This window comes from Salvia splendens, chromosome 1 (genome assembly GCF_004379255.2).
Source record: "Salvia splendens isolate huo1 chromosome 1, SspV2, whole genome shotgun sequence".
Taxonomy (NCBI): Eukaryota; Viridiplantae; Streptophyta; class Magnoliopsida; order Lamiales; family Lamiaceae; genus Salvia; species Salvia splendens.
The window spans coordinates 5,607,503-5,620,162 of record NC_056032.1 but is presented as its reverse complement, the minus strand read 5'-3'; the positions used below and the strand labels follow the sequence as shown (position 1 = coordinate 5,620,162).

The 12,660-nt window shown below is 34.7% G+C and overlaps 2 protein-coding genes across 6 annotated transcripts; both read left to right on the top strand.

The window, feature by feature from the left end:
• Positions 1–1,032: 1,032 nt before the first annotated feature.
• Positions 1,033–3,479, top strand: LOC121794635 (glycerol-3-phosphate 2-O-acyltransferase 6-like). The gene is made up of 2 exons (XM_042192890.1): positions 1,033–1,697; positions 2,396–3,479. The coding sequence occupies exons 1-2, from the start codon at positions 1,080–1,082 to the stop codon at positions 3,281–3,283; spliced, it is 1,506 nt and encodes a 501-aa protein (XP_042048824.1). The 5' UTR covers positions 1,033–1,079; the 3' UTR covers positions 3,284–3,479.
• A 3,719-nt stretch (positions 3,480–7,198) lies between these two features.
• LOC121809829 (putative tRNA (cytidine(32)/guanosine(34)-2'-O)-methyltransferase) lies at positions 7,199–11,919 on the top strand. Of its 5 annotated transcripts, none has more exons than XM_042210663.1 (12): positions 7,199–7,274; positions 7,577–7,682; positions 7,807–7,900; positions 8,027–8,076; positions 8,677–8,726; positions 8,968–9,076; positions 9,708–9,768; positions 9,876–9,928; positions 10,280–10,372; positions 10,730–10,793; positions 10,877–10,984; positions 11,433–11,919. In XM_042210663.1, the coding sequence occupies exons 2-12, from the start codon at positions 7,656–7,658 to the stop codon at positions 11,672–11,674; spliced, it is 951 nt and encodes a 316-aa protein (XP_042066597.1). In that variant the 5' UTR covers positions 7,199–7,274; positions 7,577–7,655; the 3' UTR covers positions 11,675–11,919. The 5 variants fall into 5 exon arrangements, with proteins under 5 accessions (XP_042066597.1, XP_042066572.1, XP_042066606.1 ...); XM_042210672.1 differs by having other exon boundaries at positions 7,206–7,306; XM_042210655.1 differs by having other exon boundaries at positions 7,206–7,410.
• Positions 11,920–12,660: the final 741 nt, after the last annotated feature.

Sequence of the window (12,660 nt, the reverse complement as noted above, 5' to 3'; positions counted from 1 at the left end):
GATAACATGGTCCATCGACGAATTAGTCTCTTGGTAACTCATAATTTTTTAACAGTGAACCATGGTAAATCATGTATTTAAACATCGATAGATCACCCAAAAGGGTTAAAAATAGGAAGAAATTTACATATTCATAATATGCATAAAAATAGAAAAAAAAGTACTGTACTTTATTTTAGATTCTCTCTCTCAACCACATAGAGATGTCAATTTAACCCGCAACCCGTGGCCTGACCCGAATAGCCCGCCAAATTTATAGGGTTAGGGATGAACATTTTCAGCCCGATAAAATTACAGCCCGATCAACCCACAACCCGTTAGGGCCAGACCCGAAAACCCAATGGGATAGCCCGGAAACCCGAAAAAAATTCTATTGTTCTATTTGTTTGACTCTAATTCGACACTTCATTGATTATTTTATAATATAGATTACTGAAAAAATAACTTTCCATTTTATATATCAAATATATAAATCATATATTATGTTTTTATTAATATAATAATAGATAAATGAATTAGAAACTTCAAATTCACTAAAAAATATATTTAAATTTCTAAACATGCTTTAAAATTTCTTGATGTTTATGTTTTATTTTGCATAAATCTCAAATATTAGTATTTGATCATGTTTATGTTTGAGTTTAAGCATATATCTCAAATTTATCATAATTAAATATTTTACATTTTATAAATATAACTAATTTTCACCATTATTTATTGGATTGATCGCATGTTAATTTTATCGGTAGCAACCCGATTAACCCGATGGGCTAGCCTGAAACCGAACCTTTTAGGGTTAGGGTTGAACTTTTATAACCCGGAAAAATCACATCTTGATTAGCCCGCACCCGATTGACCCGCAACCCGAATAGGGTTGGCCCGAAACCCGGTGGGCTGGCCCGATTGACATCCCTACAACCACATACCAAACCCTAGTCTTAATGCCACCAACTACTTTAGTGAGCCCATGTTGCCCAACTCTATTTAAATCCCTCCTTAGCTACACAACAACCTCACACATATTGATCCAAACAATCAAACTCTTCAACCACACTCTCCCACCAAAAAAAATAAAAAAAATGCATGCTCGTCGGCATTTCGACCCAACGTCGAAATACACGACGAAGGATCGATCAAATGACACCGTGGTGGCCACCCTAGACGGCACCCTCCTGCGGTCTAGGGATGCCTTCCCCTACTTCATGCTCATGGCCCTCGAGGCCGGGAGCCTCCTCCGCGCCCTAATCCTCCTCGCATCCGTCCCAATTGTCTACCTCGTCAATCTCTTCATCTCCGAATCGCTTGCCATCCGCATCTTCATCTTCATCTCGTTCGCGGGGCTGAGGATCCGAGACGTTGAGCTCGTTTCCAAGTCCGTCCTCCCCAAATTCTACGCGGGGGACGTGAATCCGGAGACGTGGGAGGTGTTCAATTCGTTTGGAAAGAGGTACATCATTACATCCACTCCAAGAATCATGGTTGAACACTTTTGCAAGAACTATTTTGGGGCAGATAAGGTTGTTGGAACAGAGTTGGACGTCACAAAATGGGGGCGTGCCTCGGGATTTGTTAAGAAACCGGGGGTTATTGTTGGAAAATTTAAGGAAATGGATCTTGTCCAAGAATTTGGTTCAAATTTGCCTGATTTGGGACTTGGAGATGGGGTGACTGATCACCATTTCATGTCCAACTGCAAGGTACCAATAATCACTTCATTTTCTATACTATTTGCATGTGTAGATTGGTTTTCCGATCATTCGTGTGTTTTCGTTGTTTTTGTGTGATTTACCTTTGCGGTGGATGCTTTGTCGTGTATTTTGTGATTGTTGTTTAAAACAATTCTTATTTTTTGTACTGCTTATAGGCTGATATTTTGCTACTCTATTTATTTGGGTTAAGCATTTTGTAACACGTATAAAAATGCGTTCGATGTATATTTATATGTGATAAAAACTAATGTTTGAATTTGATAAATTGTCTATTCTAACTATATGAATCGTGAAGTTAGGCTAGTGGTTGAAAAGCATTTGATTTTAGTTCCATTTAAATCCTCCTTGCTGTCAATACCTAGTGGTAAATCATTATATTGTATTTATATCTTTTGGCTCAAAAAAGGATGGTATGTAATTAATAGACACCAATCATATTTACTACTTCAACTTTTTATCCAAAAGTAATAGTATCATCCCTCTAAATTGGGACCCATATTCATTAATTGTACACCAAAGTAGTGTAGATTCAATTCATTTTCGCATCATTAAAAGATTTAAGCGAACCCCATGTCCATGTGTATATTTTCCAATGTGCATAGGCAATTGTAAATAAAAGATTTGTTATAGAAATGTAACAAAATATTTAATAATTTTGTTACTCAACCCTAGTGTCAATTATGCAGGAGGCATACATGGTGCCAAGGGCTAGAACCGAACCCCTACCAAGAGAGAAGCTTCTATCTCCGGTCATTTTTCACGAGGGCCGCCTAGTCCAACGGCCAACGCCACTAGTCGCACTCGTCACATTTCTATGGTTGCCGATTAGCTTCGTTTTGTCTCTTATGAGAGTTTACCTCACTATCCCTCTTCCCGAAAAAATTGTTTGGTACATCTACAAGCTATTAGGTATCAAGCTAATCGTGAAGGGAAACCCACCCCCGCCACCCACACCAGGTAGCGGTGGTGGGGTCCTCTTTGTCTGCAACCACCGGACCATCCTTGATCCGGTGGTCGTTGCAGTGGCACTTGGCCGTAAGATTAGTTGTGTAACTTACAGCATAAGTAAGTTCTCCGAGTTCATTTCACCCATCAAAGCAGTCGCCCTGTCGCGAGAGCGCCAAAAGGACGCCGATAACATAAAGCGTTTGTTGGAGGAGGGCGATTTGGTCATTTGCCCCGAGGGGACAACTTGTAGAGAATCTTTCCTCTTGCGGTTCAGCGCACTATTTGCCGAATTGAGTGACAGAATCGTGCCCGTTGCAATTAACGTGAAGCAAAGCGTTTTTTACGGGACGACGACCCGGGGATTCAAGTTACTTGACCCGTATTTCGTTTACATGAACCCGAGACCTAGTTTTGAGATCACGTTTTTGAACCAATTGCCTCCGGAGCTCACAATTAGAGGCGGGAGGTCGGCGATTGAGGTTGCGAATTATATTCAAAGGGTGTTGGGCGGTGCGCTCGGGTTCGAGTGCACCAGTTTGACCCGAAAGGATAAGTATTTGATGATGGCCGGAACGGACGGGAGGGTCCGTTCCGACAAGGAAAAAGATTCGAAAGAAAATAAGTGAATGATATGTATTTGAATTGTTTAGTTTGTGGAGTTTCTTACTTTATTATTTAAAGAATCATGTACTCGAATCGAATTCCATCGACAAAATACGATAAATTGAAAAATATGCAAATGGATGTTCGAGCTTGAGGTTCTTAGCAAAGTTTGTTGTAATTTGTTTAATTTACTTTATATATTACAATAATATTCGTGTATATGCTCCATGTGTATATTGTAAATTACAGTTTTATATAGAGAATTAATTGTAAAGAGCCCATAGAGTTACAATTGTAATAATAGGTACTATACATTAGCAATATGGGAAAAATAATTTGTTAAAAAAATTTAGATTGATTTATTAAATGAATAGCAACATAGTGTATTCAACTTCCTCAACAACTCTCTCAGCTACATTATTGTCCATTTGCGACACTTATTACTATAACTTATAAGAGAAATGTCATCTCGGTGCATAATTTTTTTAAAAAAATTATTTAATTGTCCAAGTATTTATCATTTTATCTCTATTCACTGAATCTATGTCATGTGAAAAATATAAGTACTTAACACTATTTACATTCATTAGCTTTATTATTTATAAATTCGATCAAAATCCTAGAAAATAGTTGTGCTACGTTTGAAAATGTATTGAATGGGAAGATGGACCAAATGATAGATTGCGTGGATCGCGGATCAACTTCAAGACTTGGAGTATAATTTTCGAATTATTTTTTATATTCTTTGGGATCCATTGGAAGACGAAATGGGGAAGTGCAGATGAACGTGTGTGAAGTGGATATATTTATGCATAAGAAATGAATTTAATTAAAAAAAAACGGCTAGCCGTTTAAGGCCGTTGTGCCTAAGTACGTCACTACTCGTCGACGGACCATGCGTTGACGCTTAGTACGCAGAGTCATGCTTTGGGTAGACGCTAAGTACCAACTTATACTTAATAATAGATCAACTTCGAATACTATGTCTTCAATTATTTATGACTTTTCCAATAGTAGGGGTTGTTCGACTTGGTATAAATGCTGATATAATTTTATTTTATCGACTAAAATTGAGGCTGTCACGCGTTGTAGGCGTTAGTGCAATTAATTACGTAATAGTGATCTCTCACAATTTATTTATCCACATTAGTTACGCAATGTACAATTAGTGTACCAATTTAAAAGGAAAAATTCCATAATTGCACTTTGTATAGTGTTAAACTTAAACCTACTTAAAAAAAAGTTAAACCTACTTAATTATTGCTTGTTAATTAATAGTATCATTGTTATCCGATCAAGATGGAATAATGTTCTTGCAATGTTTCATATATATCTTCATGACATACACATATATAAATGTTTATATTTTGATGATTTGGTTTTGATTTATGTCCACTACCACATATTGATGTGTATTCATATAGTGATGCAGAGAATATTATTTTAAATTATAAAAATTGCGATTTAACAAAAAAAGTTAGAACTATTGGTTAAAGTATAGAATATATTTAGGTGAAGTATTTTTTGTGAAGTTTAAATTTTAACATTTTTGATAAATTGTCTGTCCATGAATTGCCTTTTTTTTGTAATTCATGAGAATTTTGTATTAATTTCATGAAATATAGGTATTAACTTTTCTAAAATTATTCATTACAATGCTCTCAGTAATAAAAACCAGAATGAATAATTAGTTGCAACAAATTCCGGGGTGTGAGCATTTATGTCTCCATAAATCGAATATTATTACATTTATTTGTCACATGTATGATCAATTAATCTATTTTGAGAGGTTCTCTATTGATTCGGTTCAATAGTTGAATGTGAAATGTTATCAATTTTGGAGACTAATAATTGAAATAATATCTTCTAAATCAAAACGGGGGCGAATCATTCATGTGGTGAAAACATCATGAATTAACTAAAAATAATAAGAATCAAAATATAAAAAGTTTAGGAGTCTTGATTTATAATGCTAATAAACAACATAATATTTGCTAATCCATTATTTAGTTATTAACTGAAATACGTCGATAATTCAAAAACTTTGTTATAGTTCTTAATGACCATCCATTCTTAATGAACAAATTATGGATATTAATGTATCGCTCAACTAATCCAAAAAAATCTACAAAAATGAATTATTTACATAGGTTATTAATGAATCCCACGTGGTCCGCCAACTGTTCGACGAATTGATTGACTGATTTCAACCATACATTTTCTTCTTTCTTTTCCAGCCTCAAAGCTTCTTCTTCAATGAAATGAAATAAAACCCATGAATTCATGAGAATCTGACTTGTTTTGTGAGCTGGATGACCAATCATACATCAAACAGATCATGGATTCACATATAAAGATGCACTACTAAGCAGGTCAGGCATTTGGATTTAAGTTCATATCCAAATCCGATGACAAATTGGAAATTCATTTGCACTCTTATTGAATCCCTATATTTGACCTTTGTAACTTTTCATGCTTGTAAAATCATATTTTACATGAAATATAATGTTTTTTTTATGAAAAATGAAAGTGTATATTAAGTTCGACATAAATCAAATGAGTGAATATCTTTCGATTATGCTACGAAAATCCTAGTCCAAGCACTCGGGCTTAGGCATGTGCAACTAATAAATGTAACTAATAAATGTGAAGAAACACAAGATATGTAATGTAAATTGAGTGACAATGACTCCATACTTAAATGAGTTAAATCAACGATAATAGCTTCAATCACTTTGAATCACTAAATCACCGAAAAGATTAGTTATTGGACCGCTAATAGATAATAGTACTTTGGATTTAAATTATATAAAAAAAAGAACAGAATAAACGTGAAGGACAAAAAATTCGAAGAGTCTTTAAAACAGTGAAATAACAAGGCTTGGTCCTTAAACATAATTCTATTAGTGAACAGAAAATAATCTCATTTTTTTTATTTTTATCCATCCACCAAAATTAATTCCTTATTAAAATAGGAAGTTATTCACAATTTATTATTTCCTTGTCCGCGATTAAAAGTCCCAATTAAGTTCCAATTTTCTTTCTCCTGTTTTACGCAATTTATCTCTTTCTTTCATAGTACTTTGTATTAAACTTATGTCGTCCACCAATAAAACTATTTTTAGTAAATGGATGAAGTACTTGTTTACAAATATAATGCTCAAAATCTAGTATAATTATATAATTTATTCATAATGTTTCACATTTGTTTCATATTCCATTGTACTAAATGTTTAAAGTTTGCATTACAAAAAGTTCATCCACAATTTCAATTTAATATATTATGTCATTCTATGTGTTTTGATGTTAAGCTTTACCTATATAGACGTACTAAACATGAAACAATGAGGAAAAATTGTGTACAAAAATAAAATAATAATAGTATTAAGTTGAGTCGTATTTCTTTTTGGGATATCTCAACTAAGTTGAGTCATTTTCTTTTAACAAAAAATAAAAAAAATCTAATCACTCTTTATTCCATCACCTACTTCACTCTCTTTTATCTCTCTTATTTTATGTCTCTCTCCTATTCTATTTTATTTTCATTCAACACAATTCTTAGTCTCTGTGCACAAAAGTTTTGCCCAAACTTAATTAGGACGAAAGGAGTATCACTTTTTATAGCAACATAAAACAAAGATAAAACCTATTATACTCAACATAGACACAGAGTTACCAACGTTAAACATAAATAAAATTTTTTTATTAAAATAAACAAGAAATAAATTTTTTATTATTTATTTAATCTTTAAACTTTTTGTATCAATATAAATAATTATAAAATATTTTGTATTAGTTCTCTAATTACCCAAAATGTTAGTATCATCCTAAAATTGATCACATATTTAATGGCCCAAAAACAAGGCCCATTTTCATTTCATACTGGGCCTAAATATTTCGGCCCATGAATATGTTACAATATGGAGTACTATCATTAAGGCTGTTTCTCTCTCTCCTCCATCCCATCTCCGTCGCCCGGAATTTCTCGCCGCCGTAGCCGTCCAAAGCTTCTAGGTTTTCTGCGACTTGACGATTGATAACTTCTCGTTAGAAGTTTATTTTTTTCGAATTTGGATGTTTGTATATTATATGTCAATGACAATTTTATGATACTACAAAGCCATTGAGTTTTACTAGCAACGAGATTTAGGTTTGTTGGGTATATTTGTAGTTGATCTGGAAGGCATACGTGGCTTTTGAGCTGAAAGTAACGTAGCTGAATGAGCTTGTTCTGTATGCGCATAAACTGTTCGAAGAAATTACCGACTTAAAAAGCTTCAATTTTGATTTATTTTTTATTTCCTGGTTTTATTCAGGAAATCCCAGTTTCAGGAGTGAAGTTTTCATCTTTTATTCAGGAAGTCTGGCTGCCAGGAAATAGTTAAATTGAAAGCAATGGGGAAAGCGTCGAGAGATAAAAGGGTAACTTCAGCTCCTCTCCATTTTCTTGCTAAAGTTTCTCTTTTTTCTTTTTTAATACTATAATATAAGTGATGTGTTTCCTATCTCGAATTTTGTTTGATTGGGTTGATTGGATTTTTTTCAGGATATTTACTATAGGAAAGCCAAAGAGGAAGGATGGCGTGCTCGGAGCGCCTTCAAACTGCTACAGATTGATGAAGAATATAACATATTCGAAGGTTTGTAGACACTGGATTGATCTTTCAGTACATTCGGCGTGTTCACTTTATCTATATTTGATTAACAGGTGCAGTTTCATAAATATGTTATATCCAAGTAAATGATAATGTGATGATAATATACAGGGGTGAAGCGAGTAGTAGATTTGTGCGCAGCACCAGGGAGCTGGAGTCAGGTATCTGTAATTTGGTGATGAGTTTGTTAAAAGTTAGATGTTGATGGGATATATGAATTTCTTAGTGCTGGAAGCACTCATATATGTTGAGAGAAAATATAAAGACGTTTTTGTGCTTGCCATATTTATGATGCTGTTACATCTGTTTTAAAAGTTGTTCAAATGGTGATGTATCAGAGGCTTAAAGTTCAGACTATTTGTTCTGGGACTACATAACTCCCAAGCGTATGCTTTGATATAGAATTTGTGTGCGTGCGCCTTTGTTGTTCATTTCTTTGATATGATATGTAAGTTCTTTGAAATTTGCCTCTTTCTTTAATATGATTTGTGTTCTTATGCTGATGCGATATCTTTTATTTTGCGTACTTATTCAATACGACTTCAAAATCTTCCTTCTTCCCCAACTTCTCAAGGATATTGAATTCTATCAAAACTATACTATCCTAAGCACTACCTATCAACGATTTACACTTTAGTGAATGTGTGTTGTAGTTCATTTTCAGTAGATCTTATAGTTGCTTTACTTCCCTTTTTTTTCTGGGCGATTCTTGCATTTTTATTTCCTTTCACTGAACCTTGTGTGCCTTGTCTTCTGTCCAGGTTTTGAGTCGAAACCTCTATCTCCCAGCAAAGCTCTCACCTAATTCCAAGTATGCCTGAACAGTGTATTTTCTTACTATTGCGCTCATTTCTGTGTTGGGATGATTTAATCTATATTTTACACATATTGGTGCTGTATAGACAATGTGCTCATAAGACCCACCCTCCGTGTTTGTGGTCCACTGATCCTTGATTCAACTCTTAATATGTAATTCGAATATCTAATCAACTGCTTTAACTGGTGTGACGGTGTATAACGATGAGTATTTTGTCGTCTTGATAACTTTGCAGTGATAGTGATCTACCACTTATTGTTGCAATCGATCTCCAGCCTATGGCTCCAATAGAAGGTGTTATTCAAGTTCAAGGGGATATTACCAATGCTCGCACTGCTGAAACGGTGTGCATTTTCTTCCTGGTCTATCAGACTATATGTTGTTAAGCTTGTGCATGTGATTAATCTTTACTTCTTTTGCGATTGCTATTTCTCGAGGCCATCCATAGGTTATTCCTTACTTTGAAGCATGAATAGTTATGGGATTCGACTTTTAAATTTTGCTTTCCTAACTAATGACAAAATGCAAATTGGAATTCAGGGAATCACAAATATTTGCAAGGTCTGGTTAAGCAAGAAGTTGGAACTACCAGTCAAAGCAGTCTTGTGAAATGGCCTCACCCACATAACTTTAAATCTTACTTTTTTCAAGTTTTTTTTATCATCCATGTAGATGTTATTTCAAATATTCCTGCTTATACTGATTATCATTTGTCAAGCCTTCTAAGTCCTTGAGAAGCATAGAAACGTAATGCACTTATTCGTTGTTTTTCTTGTTCATTTCTGCTATCACATGAACAATATGAATTTACTTGGTCCATTTGTATGGGTCCTAAAACCCAAAACCTGAAGTTCTATATTAATTGTATTTTTCTTGTATTGATATCTCCATTATAGCATTCGGATTCTTAGTTTTTTCTATCATATCGCATGCTTCTAGGACCTCATTCCAGCGTTCCATTGTTTCTCATCTTAGGTCATCAGACATTTTGATGGAGGCAAGGCCGATCTTGTCGTGTGTGATGGAGCACCTGATGGTTGGTCGAATGATCATCAACTTAGACTTGCTTCTACTCTACAATACACATATCCCGTTATTATGATTATCATCCATCTATAAACCTGTTTCCTCTCCATATTTCAGTAACTGGCCTACATGACATGGATGAATTTGTTCAGTCCCAACTCATATTGGCGGTTAGTATTATTATCTTTTGTTTGCTATACTGGAGATTTTTGTATGCATTTCTTTCTAAAACAGCAGTATTCGTGTTTGTTTGCAAATTGAAATCCTATGAATTTTATTGTCAGTAAATATGAACAATATTTGTGATGGGAAGCTTAATTTGAATAGTAATCATGAAAAAGAATGGAACAAATGCACTCGTTTAGTCAGTTTTCCTTTTCACTTGCAATGTATTCTACATGTTTACTATAATATGGTGTATGCAAGTTCATTATTGTCTTTTTGCTCATAAACTCTTCTCTACATAAGATATTTATTTTCAAGCCTCACTCTGATGTGAGGATTCCCAAACATACTCGCAGGCGTTGACAATAGTTACCCACATACTTAAGAGAGGTGGAAAGTTTATCGCAAAAGTATTTCGAGGGAAAGATACTAGTCTCCTTTACTGTCAGGTGGGTTATACTTGTATAGCTCACAAATATATTGCGTTAGATTATTACTAGTAATCTATTCTCCTGATTCCTTTACTGATGTCCGATTCTTCTTCTGATTTGGCTGCAGCGTAAATGCCCTCAGTTTATTTTTCTTTCTCATATTTTTCAGCACTAATCTGACCTTCCTATCAATTGTCATTATAAAATCTTGAATTGTTAACATAGAGAATAATGATGTCCAACATAACTATTATCTATGTAAACCATGCGGCATGCTAAATAATTCTATTTTTTTCATTTTTTAAATGAATAGTTTTCTATGTAAACCATGCGGCATGCTAAATAATTCTCCTCTGTTTTGCCCCTTCCTGACAGTTGAAATTATTTTTCACGGAAGTAACATTTGCAAAGCCAAAAAGCAGCCGCAATTCAAGCATAGGTAATTGAATTCGACTCCATAAGCATAAGCATAATTCGTGCATCTTCGTGCTATTTAAATGCTTTTTTCGTTTCCTTGTACAGAGGCTTTTGTGGTATGTGAGAATTACTCGCCTCCTGATGGATTCAACCACAAAGATTTGCATCTTCTCCTGGAGAAAATTGGTAGTCCTTCTGGTGCTGACGATCTAGGTAATTCTGATCCCATTTTTTTTGGGTTGATCATAGTTTGTGTCCCAACTTTCAGTGTTCTCCTAAAGTGTAAAAGTTCAATTTATGCCCTATATTACTGAATCCAGTGACAGAACGATGAATACCTCGCCAGATTCTTAGGTGTTTCATATGCGGACTTTTGTTGCTACTATTTAAGAATCCTCCTAAGAATCTAGTGAAGTGGTTCATCATTTCGTCACTGGATTGTATAGTGCCGGAACTTTTTCAACATTGGGGGTTTTTTAATTGAAAAGGTTTGATAACTTTTTTTGAGAACCGCTGGTTGAGGATACAAACTATGATCAACCCTTTCTAAAGAAAAAAAAAGATGCTACTAAGTGCGAAAAGCCAGCACCTCAGAGTAGTTTCATGGAGTATTTTGTTTTTTTCCTATACTGTATTCTCTGACCATAAATTTTGCTAACAGATTGCAGTAGCGGGTGGCTTGAAGGGCCTAACAAGGTGTATATCCCATTTTTGGCGTGTGGTGACCTCAATGGGTTCGACTCAGATCGTTCATATCCACTTCCCAAGCGTGCAGATGGGTCGTACCAGAGCTTAGATCCTGTACAACCTCCTATTGCGCCCCCGTACAAGCGAGCTCTGGAGATGAAGAAGGCTTCCAGCCATGGAGTTCAAGGTCTAGAAAAACTTTCCCTTGACCCCTGAGAAACCATCTTTGTTAGATGAAAATATACATGCAATTATGCAAATACAAGTGGTTGCTATATGATGGATTTAAATTAGGAAGTGATTCTTGATATTTTCTGGAAATTTTGTACTATCACATGTAACTTATTAGTATTGTCAATCTTTTCAAAATTTTAGCCCCTTGGGGATGGCCTCTTGATGGTGGATAAACAACCTTAGATAGAGAAGTATTAACTTAATACGAGTAATGCTAATCTTTTATATATCATTTTTCCAATTTATGTATGACATCCACGCGCAAGAGTTGATGATGCACTATTTATTAGTGCTAAAAATACATGTAAATTTACAGGGTAGATCTAGTATAGCTAAAGGTCAGTACCGAGATATCGAACACATGGAATAAAATTGCAACTGGCTATTATATACTAAGCGTTATATACTATCTAGAGACATGAAGTTTTTGGTTTTGGTTTTGGTTTTGGTTTTATAAACTAGACATAAATAAATAAACAAGTACAAAAACATGATAACAAGCAGGCTAAAGAATGTAGAGTTTTATGATGCAACTACTACGACCTAGTGATGATTAATCTCACGGAACCTTTACCTTTATTGTCTCTAGGATTATTAGGAAAGTCGCAATTATCAGATAAGCCCTCTCTCGAGTGCACCTATCCAGTATATTAGACTCTAACCATCAAAGTCTCATTCCAATTGATTATATTCTAATTCCTTAAGATCATAAGACTCAAGCCCTCACAAATGGTCCCCTCCCTCGAGTGCTGATAAACCTATGTGATGTACTCGTTCCTTTTACCACGTAAAACTAGCTATCTCTCACTTAATAACAGACATAGTTCTCAAGTTGGCCAGACAAAAGAAGAATAAAAGCACAAGAACAAGCAAAACAATCACAAGAGCTAGGGAAAGGTTCAATTCAATAAATCAAAATATGTTCATAATAGTCTTTATCAAAAAATCCACAAATGATGTTTAACTAC

Excerpts from the sequence above, each read along its gene's own strand:
- LOC121794635 (XM_042192890.1), top strand. The coding sequence starts at position 1,080 with ATGCATGCTCGTCGGCATTTCGACCCAACGTCGAAATACACGACGAAG. Across the intron at positions 1,698-2,395 it reads ATTTCATGTCCAACTGCAAG|GAGGCATACATGGTGCCAAG; the intron begins GTACCAATAATC and ends TCAATTATGCAG.
- LOC121809829 (XM_042210663.1), top strand. The coding sequence starts at position 7,656 with ATGGGGAAAGCGTCGAGAGATAAAAGG. Across the intron at positions 7,683-7,806 it reads AAGCGTCGAGAGATAAAAGG|GATATTTACTATAGGAAAGC; the intron begins GTAACTTCAGCT and ends GATTTTTTTCAG. Across the intron at positions 10,373-10,729 it reads CTAGTCTCCTTTACTGTCAG|TTGAAATTATTTTTCACGGA; the intron begins GTGGGTTATACT and ends CCTTCCTGACAG.